Genomic DNA, 20,448 nt, shown 5'->3' with positions numbered 1-20,448 from the left:
TTTTTCTTTGATGCTATTAGATTATCTAATTGGTATTGCATAGTATGCTTGTTTGTGAGTGCCTGTTTGGGATAATTGAAGTACTAGGCTTTTGATATTGAGACTAATCACCTTGATATCGATTGTTTGGTGTAGATAGGAACCCTAATGGCCACTCGCAGACGAGGTCGAGCACGTTCACGAGAAAGTAGGAACGAGCAACCGGCTGACAACCACGCCGAATTCATGGCGGCAATGGCGAATCTTACTAATACCATGGAAGCTAATGCTGCTGCGACTCTGCAAGCAGTGCAGAGGTTAGGCCAACTGGCTGGGAATGGAAATGAGAATGGCGAAGGGAATGCTAATGATAATGCTGAAGGGAACGTCGACAATACGGGTGGTGCTCCGATGACCTCGGCAACTTTTCTCAAGGTTCATCCACCAACTTTCTGAGGATCAACTAATCCTACAGAAGCGGACAACTGGTTCCAGGCCATGGAGCGTGCTTTACAGGTGCAACACGTTCCGAATAATCAATATGTCGAATTTGCCGCTTATCAACTTGTGGGAGAGGCCCAACATCGGTGGCAAGGCGAGTGCCGCTCGCTACAGCTCCAGAACGCTGATGTTCTTTGGGATGTATTTCAGACGGCCATTTATAAGAAATACTTCCCTGAGTCTGCAAGGGAAGTGAAGGAGATGGAACTGATGCAGCTGAAGCAAGGTTTCCTATATGTGGCGAACTACACAAGTAAGTTTGAGGAGCTTTGTAGGTTTTCTAGGGTGTGTCAGGGTGCCCCGGAAACCTATGAAAGTTGGAAATGTATTAAATACCAAAGGGGGTTGAAGGAAAACATAATAACCACTGTGGCTTCTATGGAGATTCGTACCTTTTCCAACTTGGTGAACAAAGCACGGGTGGTTGAGGAATATGCCAAGACAGTAGCGGCGTCCAAGGATACTCATGGAGGGAATACTAGTAATGGACGTGGCAAGTATTTCCATCCGAGGGGTCAAAGTTTCAAGAGAGGAAGATATGCACCTCAAGGTTAAGGAGGCTTCAGAAAAAACACTCAGGATCAGTTTCAGCGTGGCAAAGGGAGAGGAAATCAGAGTAAGATTTCTCCGGATTTGACTTGTGTGCGTTGTGGATATTTTTTCCCATATGACTCTTGCAAGATTGGTTTAGTGGGTGCTTCAATTGTGGATTACCTGGTCATATGGCGAGGGATTGTACTCGGGGGAAGAACCCGAGTGCAGGTCAGAAATAGCACCAGGGGCGAGTCTTTGCTGTGAACGCCAAGGATGCTTCTAAGGCGGATCCATTGATGAGAGGTATATGATTAATTGGTGATAAAATATTAATTGCATTGTATGATACTGGAGCTTCGCATTCGTTTATTTCGTTTGCAAAAGTTGAAGAATTAGGCTTGAAAGTGTCAGAGTTAGCGTTTGATTTGCATGTACATACTCCGCATCAGACAGGGTGTAGGCAAGTAGGTTTCAAGTTTGAGGGTAGAGACTTCGTGCATGACTTGATTTGTTTACCTATGGTTGGGTTGGAAATAATTTTGGGGTTTGATTGGTTGTCGAAGAATCAGGTTTTGTTAGATTTCTTTGAGAGAAGAATGTCAGGGTTACATCCTGTTGGCTACTAATACTTTGGGAGATGCCCTGAACTTAGATCGGATTCCAGTGGTTAGAGACTTTTCGGAGGTGTTCCCGGAAGATATCTCTGAGTTTCCACCTCAAAGAGAAATTGAATTTGCGGTTGAATTAGTGCTGAAGTTAGACCAGTGTCGATTGCACCGTATATAATGGCTCCGATAGAGCTGGCTGAATTAAAGACTCAGTTGGAAGAGCTTCTGAACAAGAGGTTCATTCGACCGAGTGTATCACCGTGGGGAGCGCCAGTTTTATTGGTGAAAAAGAAGGATGGGGGAATACGACTGTGTGTGGATTACTGACAGTTGAACAAAGTGACTGTGAAGAACAAGTACCCGTTGCCAAGGATAGATGACTTGATGGATCAGCTGGCTGCAAGGAACTGGGGTGTTTTCTAAGATTGATTTGAGATGGTTACCATCAGATAAGGGTGAAAGAGGATGATATCCCTAAGACTGAGTTTAGGACGCGCTATGGACACTACGGGTTTGCAGTTATGTCCTTTGGGTTAACGAATGCACCTGCTGTTTTCATGGATTACATGAACAGAGTATTTCGTCCCTTTTTGGACAAATTCATGGTGGTTTTCATAGACGACATCCTAGTTTATTCTAAGACGGCAAAAGAGTATGAGGAACACTTGAGAATTCTGTTGCAAATCTTAAAGGAGCGAAAATTGTATGCTAAATTGACCAAGTGTGAGTTCTGGAAGGAGGAAGTAAAGTTCTTAGGTCATGTGGTGAGCAAAGGAGGAAAAGTGGTAGACCCTTCTACGGTAGAAGCGGTGATGGAATGGGAAAGACCAACGATAGTGACGGAAGTTAGGAGCTTCTTGGGCGTAGCCGGATATTACCAAAGATTCATTGAAGGATTCTCCTGGATTGCACTACTGATGACTAAGTTAACAAGGAAGGAGGTGCCTTTTTTTGTGGACGTCGGAGTGTGAAGAAAGTTTTCAAACTTTGAAGCAGAAGTTAACTTCAGCACCTGTTTTGATTTTACCGGAACTGCATGAACCGTTTGAAGTGTATTGTGATGCATCACTGAAGGGTTTAGGTTGCGTGTTGATGCAACATCGGAACGTGGTGGCTTACGCATCGTGTCAGCTAAGACCGCATAAGGTAAATTACCGAACTCATGATTTGGAATTAGCGGCGATTGTGTTTGCTTTGAAAATTTGGAGGCACCACTTGTACAGAGTGAAGTTTAGCGTCTTTTCTGATCATAAGAGTCTCAAGTACATCTTTGATCAGAAAGAGCTTAATATGCGTCAGAAGAGATGGATGGAGTTGCTTAAGGATTATGATTTTGAATTGAGTTATCACCCTGGAAAGGCGAATGTGGTAGCAAATGCATTGAGTCAGAAGTCTTTAACAATAGCTTGGATAAAAATCAAGGAAGATGAGCTATTGGATAAGTTCGTGGATCTTAAGCTGGATATTGGTGAGGTTGCCGGAAGGGCTTTTTGAATCAGTTTCATATTTCAAGTACGTTTAAAACGGAGATTCAGAAGGCTCAGCAAGATGAGCAAAAGCTTCAGCAATTGTTGCAACCAGTTGGTGATAAGAGGCGTGGAGAATTTACCAAGGATGATGAAGGGTTGTGGAGGTATAAAGGGAGAATTTGTATACCAGATGTCGGGAGTTTAAGGCAAGACTTGTTGTCAGAAGCTCATAACAGTGGGTTTTCTATTCATCCCAGAAGTACGAAGATGTATCATGACTTAAAGAAGATGTTCTGGTGGCCTAGGATAAAAAGTGATGTAGTTACAGTGGTATCCAAGTGCCTGACATGTTAGAAGGTAAAAATAGAGCATCAGAAGCTATCAAGAATGCTACAGCCACTTGAAATTCCTCAGTGGAAGTGGGAAGGAATTGTGATGGACTTTGTGACTGGATTACCAAGGACTAGGTCGGAATTTGACGTGGTTTGGGTGATCGTGGATCGCTTAACCAAATCCACTCATTTTCTACCTACCCGAGTAAACTGTTCTATGGATGAGTTGGCAAGATTGTACATCAAGGAGATAGTATAGTTACATGGTGTGCCATCAAGCATAGTGTCGGAGTGCGATCTCCGATTCACATCAAGGTTTTGGAGAGCTTTCCAAAGAGCTTTTGGTACGAAGCTATGTCTCAGTACCGCATATCATCCGCAAACGGATGGACAGCCGGAAAGGACTATTGAAACGTCAAATCTCTAATTAACCTTTGCTATATATGTATGAGTTTATAATTGTCATAATCTCTGATTAACCTTTGCTTTACGACACGAGGTAAAGCTTAGGCTAATTAGGGCGTTACACGACCACCAATCGATGAACGCTGACAACGATGCAGATGGACGACGACACCAACCGATGGAGGAGAAACACCACTACACAAGAACTTCAGAGAATAAGTTAGGGCTTGCTAGGGTTCTCTAACTTTAGGATAAAATGCCAAGGGTTGTTTTGGTATTTTGAAAAAATAGATGTGTGTTCAATTAGCTATTCTAACCCAATCATGAGAATATTCGATTTTTTAACAGAATATTCTGTTATCTTAAATGGTTTTGTTATGACAGAGACTAAATTGAAAAAAAATTTAACGTCTAGGGACTTAATTGAAAAGAAAAAACGTATAGGGACCTAATTGAAAATTCAATGGAACTATAGGGACCTGCAGGCTGCAGAGTAATTATAACACTCTTACTTTTAGCACCTCATAATTGCACTAAAAGTTCAGGCATTACCTACCTCTACTCTTTTAATATAATACTATTTTTATTTAATATTAAGCCTTCGCGAATATAAACCGAATTTTTAATTTAAAAGCAAAAAGTCTTTACATTTTAAACTCTTAATCACACAATTATATCCACATAATGTTAAATACATAGACTTATTTATAATTTCTCAAATACAAGTCCTACCCCTCTAAGAACCGAAACAATAAACGACGAGGGAAAAATAAAACTTAAGACTAAACCAAATACAGAAAATGAAAACATGTATATACTTAAAGCTCTGTAATTCGGTCGCGACTTCACAGCAAAGCTTCCTGAACCTGTTACTGAAAAAGAAATTCTATAGGAGAGTGAGAATATCATCCTCGTAGGTTCTCAGCAGGGAAGAGAATACCATCAAAGCAAAGAACTATAGAATTAATTTCATTATAAAAACAGTTTATTATTGAATAATAACTTTTTGACAAAGTTTTATGGAAAAACCTACTTTGAAAAGTCATAAAGAAACTCCTTTAGTTTACAAATCAGTAAGGTGAATAGTTTAAAGAAATGAAAAAGGACCAATGACGTACCTAAGGGCTTCCTACCCAACTTACATCACTCACTCCTATCCAACCAATTCATAAATTAGAATAATAAAGCAACACCTAATTCATCCTGTCTCAACCTCCATCATCCCATATCAAAAACCACCATCATCACGGCTCCACCAAAGAGGGTCTTTCAGATAAATATACACATCAAAGAAATCATAGATAGAGTACAAATACAGCACGTAAACCAAATAGCAGGTAAACACAGTTAATCATTTAGGCAAACCAAGATAATGCACACTCAAGAGAAGCATACAAATGCATATAATGAGGATGTATATCTGCCCTATAGCTGATGATATCATCTGTCGATTATATAGCCAATTCGACATGTCCTGATAGGTAACCATTGGACAATTCTTCTGTGCGCGCATCCCCAAGCTCAAAAATATCCATAAGAAAATCCCAAGCTCAATTTATATATGTGCATGCCCATAGAGGAACTCTAAAAGTTAAAGTGCCCGATCACATCTTTGCGATAAAGGGTCAACAGAGTATCGAGTCTCAACCTGGAGCAAGTGGTGGTAAGCCAATGTGTCTACCCAGGGATACTCGTGTCTCTGATAATTCAAATACATAAGTCATATGAATATTTCAATCATAGTTCATCATTCTCAATCTCATCATCATTCATCAATTCATAACACATTAAATCTCAAATTCAACATTATTCTCATCATCACTATCATCACCTCATTCGTTATAATCTTAATATTTACTTATCTCAGCTTCAATCACAACTCTCAATATACTCATCAACAACTCCGCCAAACCCTACTCCGTACTCTTTATCATTCATCGGGTGAGGCTTGGGCTGTTACATGCGGCTTGCAAGTATGAGGTCTCTAAATACGACACCCTAGACTCGAGGTCAAGGTTGTATACTAACTCAAAATAGAACATAATCATCCATAGCCAACAACAGTCTAACTCAACACATCATAACTCCATTCAATCTCATTAAATCATTCCTCCAATCAATTATTTTATAAATTGGCAAGCCAAACTTCTCTAAATCATCAATTTCAATATATACCCGCAACCTTTATCACAAGAATTCTTATAAATCGAAATTCAACTACATCTTTTTTTTTGCGTATCTCTTTTTCCTTCAAGTTCGTCACCTAACTCTATTTACACTATTTTCTCTCACATTTTCTAAACCCGAACCCGTGGTTTGATAAAATAGTTTGTGTTGTTAAAGCTTTAATTAATTAAATAAATATCTTTTTGTCGTTATTTAAAATTAAATAAGTTGAATCATAAACCATTTTCACAAATTGAAATCATGGAACTTATTTCTCGTTTAAACCAAACTTACAAAATTCTTTAAATTTTTACAAAAATTTCGGCAGAACCTTCCCTAAAAACCAGAGTTTACCACCCTTCATTTTGGCGCTTAAGCAAGACAGTAACAAGATGATGATGAAGAGTTTATATGATGTGAAAACTATTTTATCTCTCTTTATTATCAAAACGATTTCGTTTTTACCTTGTTTAACCACCAAAATGAAGCAACATCATTTAGCTCTGTGTTTAGCATGTTAAGTCAGAGTTAGTTCATCATTCTATTTTTTCACTCAATACGAAAAAAAGTCCTGGGACTAATATGGTGTTTGAAAAGGAATCTAGGGACTAATATGGTGCTTGGAGCTAGATCTTACGGATTAGTATAATGAATTTTGATTTTGAAAAACTAAAATAGTAAAAATCGTGAATATAAAAGATCAAATTTAGCCATTATTTTTTACTTATTAATTTTTATATTGGATATACGTCTTGATGATCAATTCTCAAATATAAATGGAATCAGTAAACTATCTCAAAAGTTAGTTGAGACAAAAAAGTATATTGTTTATCCATTGATATTTGTTCTGTTGAAATTAGCTTTGATTTTACTTGTGGCAACGACATCAGTTGAGAAAATATTTTCTGTTATGAATATCATAAAGAGTCGACTTCGTAATCGAGTTGATAATGAAATAATTATTCAACATTTTCAAAATATGAAAACAAGAAGAGAAGTACATTTAAGATTTGAAGCGAAGAAAGTTAGTAGCTAATGTAATTTTTGATTTTTTTTGGAATAAATGACCATTTGTACCCATAAAAGCTCGAAACTAATCTTGTACCCATGATAGATGCTGTCCGTCTGACAAAAGTGCCCTGACTTGGATCTGAGCTTGGTTTGTGGGTTTCCGAACCTACGTGGCACTCCCACCCCCCAAAGCTCCCAGCAGCATCAAACAAGCCAAAATTTTCAAATAGCAACATGAATCAAAATAGCAAAATTTTCAAACTGCAGCATGAATAAAAAGAAACCTAAATCCACTATCCAGCTCAGATTATCTAACAACCTAAGCAACTAACATTGCATTTCTAGGCTGGAATCGCGACGGTGCTAGGCTGGTTCACGATGGTGAGACGGGATGACAGAGAAGGAAGAAGAAAGGGAAAAGGGGCTCATCGTCGACGGCGCGGCGGTTCGGCCAGTGAGAGAGAGGGAGGAGAAGGTGGCCGGTTCGTTGGTGTGGCTGAAGAAGACAGAGAACACACAAAGGGGAGAAAGGGGAAGAGGGTTGCGGTGGCTCGTAGAGGCCGACAGTTATGGTCGGTGGAGCTAGGGTTCGGATAAGGGAGTGGTGACGGGTTGAAACACCGTAAGGACGCTACGTAGAAGGTTGGGTGTCGCGCCTGTTTGGTGGCAGACGAGAGGAGACCCAGGAATGGAGAAGGTGGCCACTGCCGCTCTGGACTTTGGTAGAGAGGAGGAGATGGCGCTGTGGTCTCTGGGCTCAGCGGAGATGAGAAGAGGGGAAGAAGAAGAGAAAGGGGTGCGGCGGTGTGGGTTGTCGCCGGAGGTTGTGGTGAAGGGAGGTGGCTGTGGCGGTGCTGAGGTGATAATGATGGAGGTTATGGTGGCTGGGAAGAGACAGTGATGGATGGGGATGATGGTGAAGAAGATGAAGATGATGATGGTGAATGGTTGGCCGGAAGTTGTGGTGAATGGAGGTGGCTGTGGCGGTGCTGAAGTGATGGTGATGCAGGTTATGGTGGCTGGGAATAGACAGTGATGGATGGGGATGATGGTGAAGAAGATGAAGATGATGATGGTGAATGGTTGGCTCAGATTTTGGGGGGGTTGGGAGTGCCACGTAGGTTCGGAAACCCACGAACCAAGCTCAGATCTAAGCCAGGGTACTTTTGTCAGACGGACAACATCTATCATGGATACAAGATTAGTTTCGAGCTTTCATGGGTACAAATGTCAGCGTTTTCATTTCTCATGGATACAAATAGTCATTTATTATTTTTTTTGTATTCGAATAATTAATGTGCACTTTTATATTTTTAAATTTAAATTAATATATATTTTGATAGTAATATATATTATTTTTATCTCCTAACATAAATTTTTTAGATCCTTCACTGCAAGTATGTGACGTCTTAATTATACAAGGGTGAATCAGTGCTTGACATCTTTGTCAATATATTTATTTATTGGGTAATTTTATAGTGAAAAAAGAAATTTTGGTGAAAAACGAAGATATACATGTGATACATATATTCTTTTTAACTTATATAAAAATCTTCACTCTCTACCTAAATTAACTCCTCACACAAAAAGAATTTCCTTATTTGCTAATGGATTTTGATAGACATTTGATGCTGAGTTATTCAATATATAAAAAGGGCCTATGCATTATGTCAAGCTTCTCACTAAGCATTTTTCTGCAGTGCCGCAGTTTCTATAATAAATATCAACCATGCATCATGCATGCACAACTGATCTCAAATGTGCGTTATCGTACTTGAAAAGAATAGTGTGATTTTCTTTTCTTGTCGCACGTATGATTTTTTCTTTTAAAAAATTCTTTCTCTTATGGTCCTTTTTTTTTTCCGTTTCGGATGGTATAATATAATTTTCTTCGGTCCTTTTTTTCTCCTCTTTTTTTTAATGGTATATTTTTATTTTTATTTTTATTTTAATCTTTAAAATTATATAATTTTAAACAATTTAAATTAATTTAATAATTAATTTATTAATCTATTTAAATAAGTATCAAATATTTAAATTTTACTTTATATAATAAAACTCAATACTTAATAGCAAATCTTTAAATTAAATTTTTTGATATATATATATATGGCCTTCTAGTTTTTATCAGCCAAGATTCACTCTATTTGGGGAATAGGATTCATATGTGGATATATTGATATGATTAATGTAAAAAATAATTATTTTTATTAATGTATAATTATATAATTAGATGCACATGTAAAATTAATTTGGATTATATTATATGTACACTAAAATTAGTTACCAGTATAAAATACATGTTGAAATATAAATATACATTAAAAATGAATTAAACGACATATGTATTTATATACAAATACATTAAGGCCGAAGCTTTTTTTTTTTGGACAGTGAAAAGCCTGGAGCTTTTTTTTTGGACGTGAAAGCCTGGAGCTTAATCATGGATGGATCATGGAGTGAAATGGACTATTAACTAATGGGCTATCCCAATCCATTAACCATGTTAATTGGAGTGGACCAAACCCAAACTAAACAAAATAATATCACACTATCCCACACGCCAATGACTAATTCCCTGTAGCATTAGACATCCCAAATAGGCAAATACTCCCTCCTACTTGAGCAGCCATTCCCTCGTCTACAAGGGCATTTCTGTATTTTAATCCACCAATAAATAAATATAAAAAGTTAAATACACAAATATTATAAGAGAAAAAAATAAATGAAACGCCAAGTTTCGCCCTTGAGACAAACAAGAACACACAGGGGAAAAGCAAAAGAAAACGGAAAAAGAAGAAAAAAAATTATAAGATAGAAACACCAACAACACAACACAACACATAGCAGAAAGAAAGAGAGAAAGAAAACCAAAGAAGCGCCAAGGCCCAACGACGAACAACAACAACAGCAGCAACAAATAACAGCACAAAACACTTAATTTACCCTATTCTTTCTTCAACGCAAAACACAATTAATTTCACATCACTTCTCGATCTCGCCATATTCTTCATTCCTCGCACCACCACAGTTTTCTCCTCCGATCTATATCGTCTCTTCTCTCCCGGTTCTTTCGGTAATTATCCTCTTCTTATCCTCTTCTCCTTTCATCTTTTCAATTTTGATTTCTAGATTTGCGTTGAGTAGCTTCGTGGGCTTTGAATCACCCAGCTTCTCCAAAGGTTTCCTCTTTTAACCCTCGTTTCGTCTTCGCGTCTCGCGATTGCGCTTCGATAAAACCCTACATTTCTCCTTCGGTTTCTGATCCGCTTTCTTGTTCTTTTTTGTTCTGTTCAATTTAGGGTTTTTGGATTGGAGCCTGAATTGAATTGGAGCTGAAGCGAGCCTGTGAAGCATGAGCATCGACAGCCCCGGCCGAGGGGAGAATTAGGGTTTCTCGGTTCTCAAGTTGGTGAGTTCCATGGGCGATGGGGGTGTCGCGTGCATGCCTTTGCAGCATATCATGGACAAGACACTTTGCGAGGGCAAGAGTAGTGGTGGGAATAATGTGCTCAGTTCCAAGTTGCTCAAGCTTCCTGACGGTACCAGAGGGAGGAAGAAGAAGAAGAAGATGAAGCAGAGAAAAGACAAGGCGGTTAGTAGTGAATTGGGGTCTGACAGAGTAAACAAGAGGACTTGCGAGGTTGAGAATGGCGAAATTTGTGCTGAGAAGGTGCAGAAGGAGGAAGTGGAAGAGGGTGAATTGGGCACCTTGAAGTGGCCAAGAAATGACCTTGAGAATGGAGAGTTTGTGCCGGATATGCCACTTCCGCCACCTCCACCTTTGCCACGGCGGAGGAGTGAGATTGAGACTGGAGAGATCGTGAGCGACAAATGGAAAGCAAGGGAGCTGGAGAAGGGAGAGAATTCTCCTGGAAAATGGGAGAGAGAGGATGTGGAAAGAGGAGAAGTGGTTCCTGAGAAGGGTAGGAAAGGAGAAGCTGAGAAAGGTGAATATGGGTCCTGGAGAGGTATGAAGGATGATATTGAAAAGGGGGAGTTCATTCCGGATAGATGGTATAAGGGAGAAATGGGCAAGGATGATTATGGCAACAGTAGAATCCGCAGGTTCCATCCAGGTAGGGAAAAAGCCTGGAAAATCGAACGTGACCGGACTCCCCCTTCTGGAAGATTTGCTTCTGATGATTTTTATAGAAAGAAAGAGTTTAACAGAAGCGGGGGACAGTATGCTAAAAGTTCTCCCAGCTGGGAGAGTGGACAACAGAGGAGTGTGAGGATTAGTTCAAAGATTGTGGACGAAGGGAAAAATGTAAACAGCAATGGTAAGGATTATTCACGAGATTACAATCCTGGGACTCGCATGAAAAGGCTCAGTAATGATTCTGACAGCTCCGACAGGAAGCAATTTGGAGATTATGGCAGTTTAAAAAGTCGGAGGCTTTCTGATGACTTCCCTCGTCATGGTTATCCGGAGAACTATTCTCGCCGCTCTGTGGAGCGACCATACAGAAGTAGTAATCCTTCGAAGTTATCAGTAGACAAATATTCTTCCAGAAATCATGAATCTTCTGTCTCTTCAAGGCAAGCTTATGACAGGCATGGACACAGCCCTGGTCATTCTGACCGGTCCCCACGAGATCAGTCCAGGTATTATGATCATAGAGATCGCACTCCGTTGCGAAGGTCCCCCTCTGGCCGTGACAGATCTCCATATAGGCTGGAGACTTGCCGTGACAGATCTCCATATAGGCTCGAGAAATCCCCACACTGTCGGGAGAGATCCCCGTACGAGAGGAATTTTGACAGAAATCGTCAGCATGATCACAAATTCAAAAGTCCTACACAGGGAGTTCGTCCATCCCCCTGTGGTCGTGATAAATCACCTTACAGCAGGGAGAAATCCCCCCATGGTCGCGAGAGATCACCACATGAGAGGATGTGGGAGCGAAATCGACAGCATGATCATAAGTTCAAAAGTCCTCCCCATGCCGAGCGGTCACCACAGGATCGAGGCCGGCCCAATGATCGCAGGGACCATACTCCAAATTTAGTGGAAGGATCATCCCTTGACGGTAATAGAAAAAATAATGATCGAGAAACAATTTGTAAAACCTTACAAAGTGAAAAGCCTAACTCAGAATATAATTCTAAGGAACATGAAGATGATAAGCACAAGAGGGAGTCAAATTGTTCTGCTGCAGAATCTCAAAGTGAAAGAAATGTACCCAATACTGACGAGTCGACTGACAAAGATATCTCCAGTCAACCTACAAATGAACAGCTGCCCCGCAGCCCATCTATTAGCAAAGAATCTCCTGACATTGAGCTAGTTCCTGAGGAGCTTCCATCAATGGAAGAAGATATGGATATCTGTGATACCCCTCCACATGTCCCTATGGTGACTGATTCAGCATCCGGGAAATGGTTTTACCTTGATTATGGTGGCGTAGAAAATGGTCCTGCTAAACTCTCTGACATCAAGGTCCTTGTTGATGAAGGAGTACTGATGTCAGATCACTTTATTAAGCACTTAGATAGTGACAGATGGTTAACTGTTGAAAATGCGTCATCACCATTGGCGGCTCAGCCTTTTCAGTCCATTATGTCAGATGCCATTACTCAGCTAGTAAATCCTCCAGAAGCTCCTGGTAATATCTTGGCAGATACTGGAGATGTTCTTCAATCTGGTCTTGACCAAAGTCAGGAAATGCCAGCCACTTTGCTGCGCTCTGATGACAACTTGCATGCATCTGAACTGTTGGAGGATCTCCACATTGATGAAAGGGTTGGAAGTCTGTTAGAAGGTTATGATGCCACTCCTGGGATGGAGCTTGAGGCAATAAAAGGTAATTTGTGTTGTGGATGACACACTTGTATTCGTCTGGTGTCTCTGATTTTCAAAATTTTTATTTTACTAGTTGATATTATTTTCAAGTTAAAAAGACTAAAACTGGTTTTTTTAGAAGGCTATTTTGTTTTGCTCTTTCAAAAAAGCGTTAAAGATTTTTTTTTTATTCCCCCTAAATTCTGAATATTTTATAAAATTTATTCGTGACATTTGAAGGTGACTTTTTTCAGGGTTCTGGGTGTTTTTGTTTTTTGTTTTTTTTTTAATTTATTTTTATTTTTGTAAAATTTTTTAGTTGAGACAAACACAGCTTCAATAGTCAATCTTTACTTTTCCTTTATTCGCCTAAATATCTTATCTTTCCCATGTTGGTGATATTTTCCTCTTATCTTGCAGAGGCTCTGCAAATGAATTTTGAATATGCAAAATTGGAGGGATTGGAAGACTGTGAAGGTACGTAATTGCGTAATTGCTTAATAGCCGGACCCGGTTTTCTTTTAATTTAATTTGTTTATTTTTTTATATTTCTTCTAAGGTTGTATATTTTCCCCCCTTTGATTTGTTAGCAATGAATAGCGTGGTATATTCAAATTACTGGTATTCTTTTTTAATATGTTTTGGTTTTCTGATACATTGCAATATTGACGTGGTGATGTTGGTTTATTATTTTAGGTTTCTCAATCTCTAGCGTTTATTTATTTCCTTTTGTGTTTTTTGATGAAACTCAACAGCATCAAATAATTTGGTGGGATATACCAGAAAAAATATATAAGAAGAAATATTGATTCAAGCAAATGCATTTTGAGTTTATGCCTGAATTCTTAGTAACTTTTTAATGCTCTACATAATGCATTTGGTGATAGTTTTAAAATACAAAGTAATTTGCTTATCATTTAGGTTCGGTTTCATTTCCCCTTTGCTATGCTTGCCCGAAATTCCTTTTTCTCCCAGTTGGATTAATATATTTGCATCTAGCCAACTCAGTCACTAATGACGGTTGGATCTGTCAATTGCATTTTCAAATTTCCGTTGATATGGTGAGTTGGTGATAATATAATTTTGAAAATTCATTTTTGTTCTTAATTATAAGCCTTAAAATACAAAACATTTCTGGTTGTACAATTGTACCTTACTGTTCACTGGGTGAAGTCAAAAGCAAATAGTTGTTTCTTTAGAGTTACATGCCGTGTTATCAAGATTATTAATTACTTTTTATGTTCAGGTTTTCCTTGGCATGATTCCAGCCTCAGTGAAGATAGTGGTTCAAGAATTGATATTGCACCAAGAGATAATGAGATGAGCATGTCCTGTGAAAAGGATAATGGATTTGCTGCTCCTGATGACTGGTTTTCTTCCCGTTGGTCATGCAAAGGTGGGGATTGGAAGAGGAATGATGATGCCCAAGATAGATATTCTAGGAAGAAATTTGTCCTAAATGATGGATTTCCTTTATGCCTAATGCCAAAGTCTGGATGTGAAGATCCTCGCTGGCCTCATAAAGATGACTTGTATTTTCCTTCTCAGAGCAGGAAACTTGATCTCCCTTTGTGGGCTTTTTGTGCTGATGAGCGGGTTGATTACTGTGCTGCGAGCAGATCAGCTCAAAGCAAGCCTGCCTTTGTTAGAGGAACGAAAGGAAATGTTCTTTCAGTGGTTAGAATAAATGCATGTGTCGTCAAGGATCAGGGATCATTGATGTCTGAGTCACGGCACAAATCGCGAGGCAAAGATAGATATCATTCAAGGTCTACCCGACCTCATTCTTCTAGTAGTGACAGCAGGAGATCGTCAATTGAAGAGGATTCTCATTCAAAAGCTGCTAGTGATCGAGGTTCTCGCCATAGCATGGAATTCATTAATGTCCCTAAAGATCATCTCTGTACTGTTAAGGATTTGCAGTTACATTTTGGGGACTGGTATTATCTTGATGGTTCTGGGCGTGAAAGAGGGCCATCATCATTTTTAGAACTGCAGCATTTAGTAGATCAAGGAATTATAAAAAAGCTTAGCAGTGTGTTTAGGAAAAGTGATAAACTATGGGTTCCTGTTACCTCTGCTACAGAAATTTCTGACGTTAGTCTCGGGAGCCACCAAGAAAGCAGTTCAACATCTGGAGTGCAATCAAAGCACATTCAGGATGTCTGTGTTGGTGAACCTTATGCAAATCTAAGTTTGTTTAACATCATACACCCTCAGTTTGTTGGTTACACTCGAGGGAAACTGCATGAACTGGTAATGAAATCATATAAGAGTCGGGAGTTTGCTGCAGCTATAAATGAGGTTTTAGATCCATGGATCAATGCAAGACAACCAAAGAAAGAAATTGAGAAGCAAATTTATTGGAAATCAGGTAATAACTAGTCCTTTTTCAACTTGGTTTTGCTTTATTTGTCTTTGTTGCATCCCTTTTAGTGCAAGTGGCAACACTTATTTCTCACCCTTTTTTTGTTGTTTTTGGGAACATTTATTCCCCCTTTAGCCGAATGTATTTCCTCAACTTCAGATGTCTTCACTAGCTAGCTAATTTGCTTGTCATCTTGGCTGATTGTTATATTTTTGTATTTTTGTGTGTCTATGTTGGGCCATGTTTATTTAGACGGTGATGCACGTGCTACCAAAAGAGCCCGGATGCTGGTTGATGGTGAGGAAGACAGTGAGTTTGAAGATGGTCCTACTATTGAGAAGGATGAAACCACGTTTGAGGATCTATGTGGTGATGCTACTTTCATTGAAGAAGCCATTGGTCTTACTGACTCTGAGGTGGCAACCTGGGGCTTATTGGATGGTCATATGTTAGCAAGAATATTCCATTTTCTGAGATCTGATTTGAAGTCCCTTGTTTTTGCATCAATAACTTGCAAGCATTGGAGAACTGCTGTACGTTTTTACAAAGAAGTCTCAAGACATGTCAATTTATCATCATTGGGTCACTCCTGCACTGACTCCATGTTGTTGAACATTATGGTAGGTTTGATACTTATTTTACCTTTCCGATTGTCAGGAATTTTCTTGTTCCTCATCATCTAATATGATCATTTATTGCAGGATGCTTATGACAAAGAAAAGATCAGTTCTATGACTCTAATGGGTTGTAAGAATATTTCGGCCGACACACTTGAGAAAATTCTTCACTCTTTTCCTGGTTTGTCTACAATAGACATCAGAGGGTGCAGCCAGTTTGAAGAGCTGACTCCTAAATTTGTCCATGTGAAATGGATTAAGAGCCGATTTTTAGAGGAGTCCCATAAAATCAGAAGCCTTAAACACATTACAGATCAAACTTCATCTGTTTCAAAATCCAGCAGTTTAGGCATGGATGATTTTGGTCAGTTGAAGGATTACTTTGATAGTGTGGATAAGAGAGACACCGCAAAGCAATTGTTTCGTCGAAACTTATACAAGCGGTCAAAACTATATGATGCTAGAAGGTCCTCGTCCATTCTATCAAGGGATGCTCGTACAAGACGATGGGCAATTAAGAAGTCTGAAAGTGGTTATAAGAGGATGGAGGAATTCCTTGCTTCAAGACTGAGAGAAATTATGAAGACAAACTCCTGTGATTTTTTTGTGCCTAAGGTACAGAAATTTTTTTTTTTAACCATTGTTACTGTTACTGTGAAGTCCTTTGATAGTCATAATTTAATTTGTCATATTTTATTTTTAACAGGTTGCAGAAATTGAGGCTAGAATGAAAAATGGATATTATATTGGCCGTGGTTTGAGCTCTGTCAAGGAGGACATAAGTAGAATGTGCCGTGATGCTATAAAGTAAGTTTTCTTTCTTCTATTCTTCTGTCTCCTTGGATGGAGATTGTAATTCCCTCTTTTTTTTTTTGATAAATTGGGTATATATTATTACTATGATTGGAGACATTTTAATGAAGTAGGGTCTGTTGGCTTATGTTGTCAATCATAATAAACAAAAGAACATCTTCACTAAAAAAAAAGGGGACTTCTTAAAATAAATAAATAACAAAATAGACCATAGTTTGTCATAATTTTCTCAGAATCTGGTTCTTACCATTGAAGTTCTTATGTTAAATTCTAAGCTCTATGACTGCTTTGTTGTTATACCTCAAGTTTTTATACCGTTTGGCAGTTTCACATACATCTTACTTTTACATCCTGAGACCCAGTTACCTCTGTTTTGGAATTGTTCATTTAGCATGTCTTTATTAGGTCATAAGAAAGGGTGTTTCACCTTACACGCTTAATGTTCTTCGCTTTTCAACAATATTCATGTTTAATGGTTGGGTCATTTGTGTGCTTATCCATCACAGGGCAAAGAATCGGGGTGATGCTAATGACATGAATCGTATGATCACATTGTTTATTCAGCTTGCAACGCTGTTGGAAGAGAGCTCTATATCTGTGCATGACAGAGATGTGCTATCCTCAAAGTATAAGAAAAATAGATTGGTAACTGATAGGAAGTATAGGAGTAATGGAACACATGGATTGGACAATATGGAATATACCTCCGATCGGGAAATTAGGAGGCGCTTATCTAAGTTGAATAAGAAATCTATGGACTCAGAGAGTGAAACATCTGATGATCTTGATCGGTCTTATGAAGATGGTAAGAGTGACAGTGATACTACAACCTCAGAGGCTGAAAGTGATGACCAAGGACATTCAGAAAATCTAATTGGGGAGTCAAGGGGAGATGGACACTTCACACCGGAGGGAGATTTGAATTTTATAACTGATGATCGAGAGTGGGGTGCTCGCATGACTAAAGCCAGCCTTGTTCCCCCTGTTACTCGAAAATATGAAGTCATTGATCAATATGTCATTGTAGCTGATGAGGAAGATGTGCAAAGGAAGATGCGGGTTTCATTACCAGATGACTATGCAGAAAAGTTGAGTGCACAAAAGAGTGGTACAGAGGAGTCAGATATGGAACTTCCTGAAGTCAAGGATTATAAACCTAGAAAGCAGCTTGGGAATGAAGTTATTGAGCAAGAAGTGTATGGAATTGATCCTTATACACATAATCTTTTGCTTGATTCGATGCCTGAGGAGTTAGATTGGTCCCTTCAGGACAAACATTTGTTCATAGAAGATGTGCTTCTTCGAACATTGAATAAGCAAGTCAGGAATTTTACTGGAAGTGGAAGCACTCCAATGAGCTATGCTCTGCAGCCTGTTATTGAAGAGATTAAAAGATGTGCAGAGGAGGGCTGTGATGCACGAACAGTTAAAATGTGTCAAGGTATTCTAAAGGCCATAGACAGTCGTCCAGATGACAAATATGTAGCTTATAGAAAGGTACATATACATTTTTTTTTTTGTTTAACTACAATGTTATTGGTACCCTTACATAGTCTGCTACTGCATTGTTTACTCAGTTTTTTTTCCTGTTTATGTAATTTCTATTTTTTCCGGTATTTCTGTGCAGGGACTTGGTGTTGTTTGTAACAAGGAAGAAGGCTTTTCCGAAGATGATTTTGTTGTGGAATTTTTGGGAGAGGTAGGACTTTGTATATGCTTATGGAATTTTGCATATGCATGTTCTTTCGCAGGATAATGCCAAGATATAAACAATAATCCATCTTCATGTCCATATGATTTGTACTGTATTCTCTATCTTGATTTATGTTTAAACCAATTATCTCTCTTATGCTCTAAAATTTGCCACTTCTGTGTTCTACATGTGCAACCTAAAATAGTTGGCAAAAGCTAATTCTATAGTGTATGTGCCTCTAACGATTTTGTGTGTATTAGATCCTTTAATTACCATATTTCTTGTGTTCTTGTGGCACTGGATTATTCAGGCCTTTGCTGCTAAGGTTTTGCATAGAATGTTACTTGGATTGATGGGCTTTTATTGTCTATATATTCTATCTCTTATAACAAGGCTATCTCGTCTTGATATACTATACGAATCTATGGTGATGCATTTTAATTTATTTTGAAATTTATTTTCTACAGGTTTATCCTGTGTGGAAGTGGTTTGAGAAACAAGATGGGATTCGATCTCTACAGAAAAATAGTAAGGATCCGGCACCTGAATTCTATAACATCTACCTCGAGAGACCAAAGGTGCTTGTCAATTCTCAGTAACAATTTTGTGATATTTAGTGAGATGAATGGTTCATCCATCTTCCATTCTGTGCTTAGCTGATCTTGCAATACTCCTGACAGGGTGATGCTGATGGGTATGACTTAGTCGTTGTTGATGCCATGCATAAGGCTAATTATGCAAGCCGAATATGCCATTCTTGCCGACCAAATTGTGAAGCCAAGTAAGCTTTTCACATTAATGTTATGTGATCATTACCAATCTGTTAGGTGACTTTTTTCTGGTGGTGATACTAGATACTAGTTCTCTTGCTTGTAAAATTCTGCTATTTCAGTGTTTTGTTTACTATTTCAGCACAGTGCTTAGCGGGGATGCAATTATTTTGTTAAACTTTTTAATTTCAATTGTACTTGTGGTAAATATCTGTTTGCTGTTTTCTAGAGTTACTGCTGTTGACGGTCATTATCAAATTGGGATTTATAGTGTTCGTAAAATTCAACCCGGTGAGGAGATCACTTTTGATTACAATTCTGTGACAGAGGTATGTCCTGTTGCCTCCTGGTTTTTTTCAATTCCTATTGATAAATTAATCTTCTGAACGTCTGTCTAATGAATTCAACCTCGTATAGAGCAAGGAGGAATATGAAGCATCGGTTTGTTTATGTGGAAGTCAAGTATGCCGGGGGAGCTATCTCAATTTAACTGGTGAAGGGGCTTTCCAAAAGGTTTGGACTTGAAAAATTGACTTCTACATTCCTAGAAAACATAACTTGGGAAAAATGCAACTATCTGTTTAGATGTTAATATTTAATAGCATGCTTGATTTGTTGATAGTGTTACTCATGAAACTGTGGCTGGCGTTACAGTAGTATGTAACAAGTAGATTGATATTTTTGTTTGATCTGATGGTTTAGTTCTCTACCTATTGACTGGAATATGTTAACCATCCTCTCAGGTTTTGAAGGACTCGCATGGAATTCTTGATCGGCATTATTTGATGTTAGAAGCATGTGAATTGAATTCTGTGTCGGAAGAGGACTACAATGACTTGGGAAGAGCTGGTTTAGGAAGCTGTTTGCTTGAAGGCCTGCCAGATTGGCTTGTTGCATATGCGGCTCGCCTTGTATGTCTCATAACATATGTCTTGTTACGAATATTCCTCAGTTTTTGCAGTTTGTTTCTTGTATTAATGTTCCTTGCATTTGATGTGGTGAAGGTGAGGTTCATCAATTTTGAGAGAACCAAACTTCCTGAGGAAATTCTAAAGCATAATCTGGAAGAGAAAAGAAAATATTTTTCAGATATATGTCTTGAAGTTGAAAGGAGTGATGCTGAGGTTCAGGTGTGCTCTCTCTCTCTCTCTCTCTCTCTCTCTGCATGCGCACTTTAGTATTAAGAGATGACATTTCCTAATTTTTTATGCTAATATTTCCTTCACACAATTGCTTCTGCTCATCCTGTCCTTTATATGATTCAGGCTGAGGGTGTCTACAACCAAAGGCTTCAGAATCTTGCTGTCACTCTTGACAAGGTTGGTTGTAACTTTGTTCTCTGTATTCTCTCTCTCTCTCTCTCTCTCTCTCTCTCTCTCTCTCTAATGTTCTTAAGA

General features: G+C 38.7%; 1 protein-coding gene across 1 annotated transcript in view; it reads left to right on the top strand.

The window, feature by feature from the left end:
- Positions 1 to 9,768: 9,768 nt before the first annotated feature.
- The window catches only part of LOC107462006 (histone-lysine N-methyltransferase ATXR3), a 12,400-nt gene continuing 1,720 nt past the window's right edge, over positions 9,769 to 20,448 (top strand). The window contains exons 1-16 of the mRNA XM_016080559.3: positions 9,769 to 10,081; positions 10,308 to 12,812; positions 13,211 to 13,267; positions 14,037 to 15,164; positions 15,411 to 15,778; positions 15,860 to 16,390; positions 16,482 to 16,582; positions 17,095 to 18,085; positions 18,216 to 18,287; positions 18,749 to 18,859; positions 18,962 to 19,062; positions 19,281 to 19,380; positions 19,469 to 19,564; positions 19,795 to 19,962; positions 20,056 to 20,181; positions 20,317 to 20,370. Of these exons, the coding sequence (XP_015936045.1) occupies positions 10,427 to 12,812; positions 13,211 to 13,267; positions 14,037 to 15,164; positions 15,411 to 15,778; positions 15,860 to 16,390; positions 16,482 to 16,582; positions 17,095 to 18,085; positions 18,216 to 18,287; positions 18,749 to 18,859; positions 18,962 to 19,062; positions 19,281 to 19,380; positions 19,469 to 19,564; positions 19,795 to 19,962; positions 20,056 to 20,181; positions 20,317 to 20,370 (6,390 nt within the window). The 5' untranslated portion in view covers positions 9,769 to 10,081; positions 10,308 to 10,426. The remainder of the gene's footprint in view (positions 10,082 to 10,307; positions 12,813 to 13,210; positions 13,268 to 14,036; positions 15,165 to 15,410; positions 15,779 to 15,859; positions 16,391 to 16,481; positions 16,583 to 17,094; positions 18,086 to 18,215; positions 18,288 to 18,748; positions 18,860 to 18,961; positions 19,063 to 19,280; positions 19,381 to 19,468; positions 19,565 to 19,794; positions 19,963 to 20,055; positions 20,182 to 20,316; positions 20,371 to 20,448) is intronic.

Source organism: Arachis duranensis, unplaced genomic scaffold, assembly GCF_000817695.3.
Source record: "Arachis duranensis cultivar V14167 unplaced genomic scaffold, aradu.V14167.gnm2.J7QH unplaced_Scaffold_232525, whole genome shotgun sequence".
Classification (NCBI taxonomy): domain Eukaryota; kingdom Viridiplantae; phylum Streptophyta; class Magnoliopsida; order Fabales; family Fabaceae; genus Arachis; species Arachis duranensis.
This window is presented reverse-complemented; position numbering and strand designations above follow the sequence as displayed.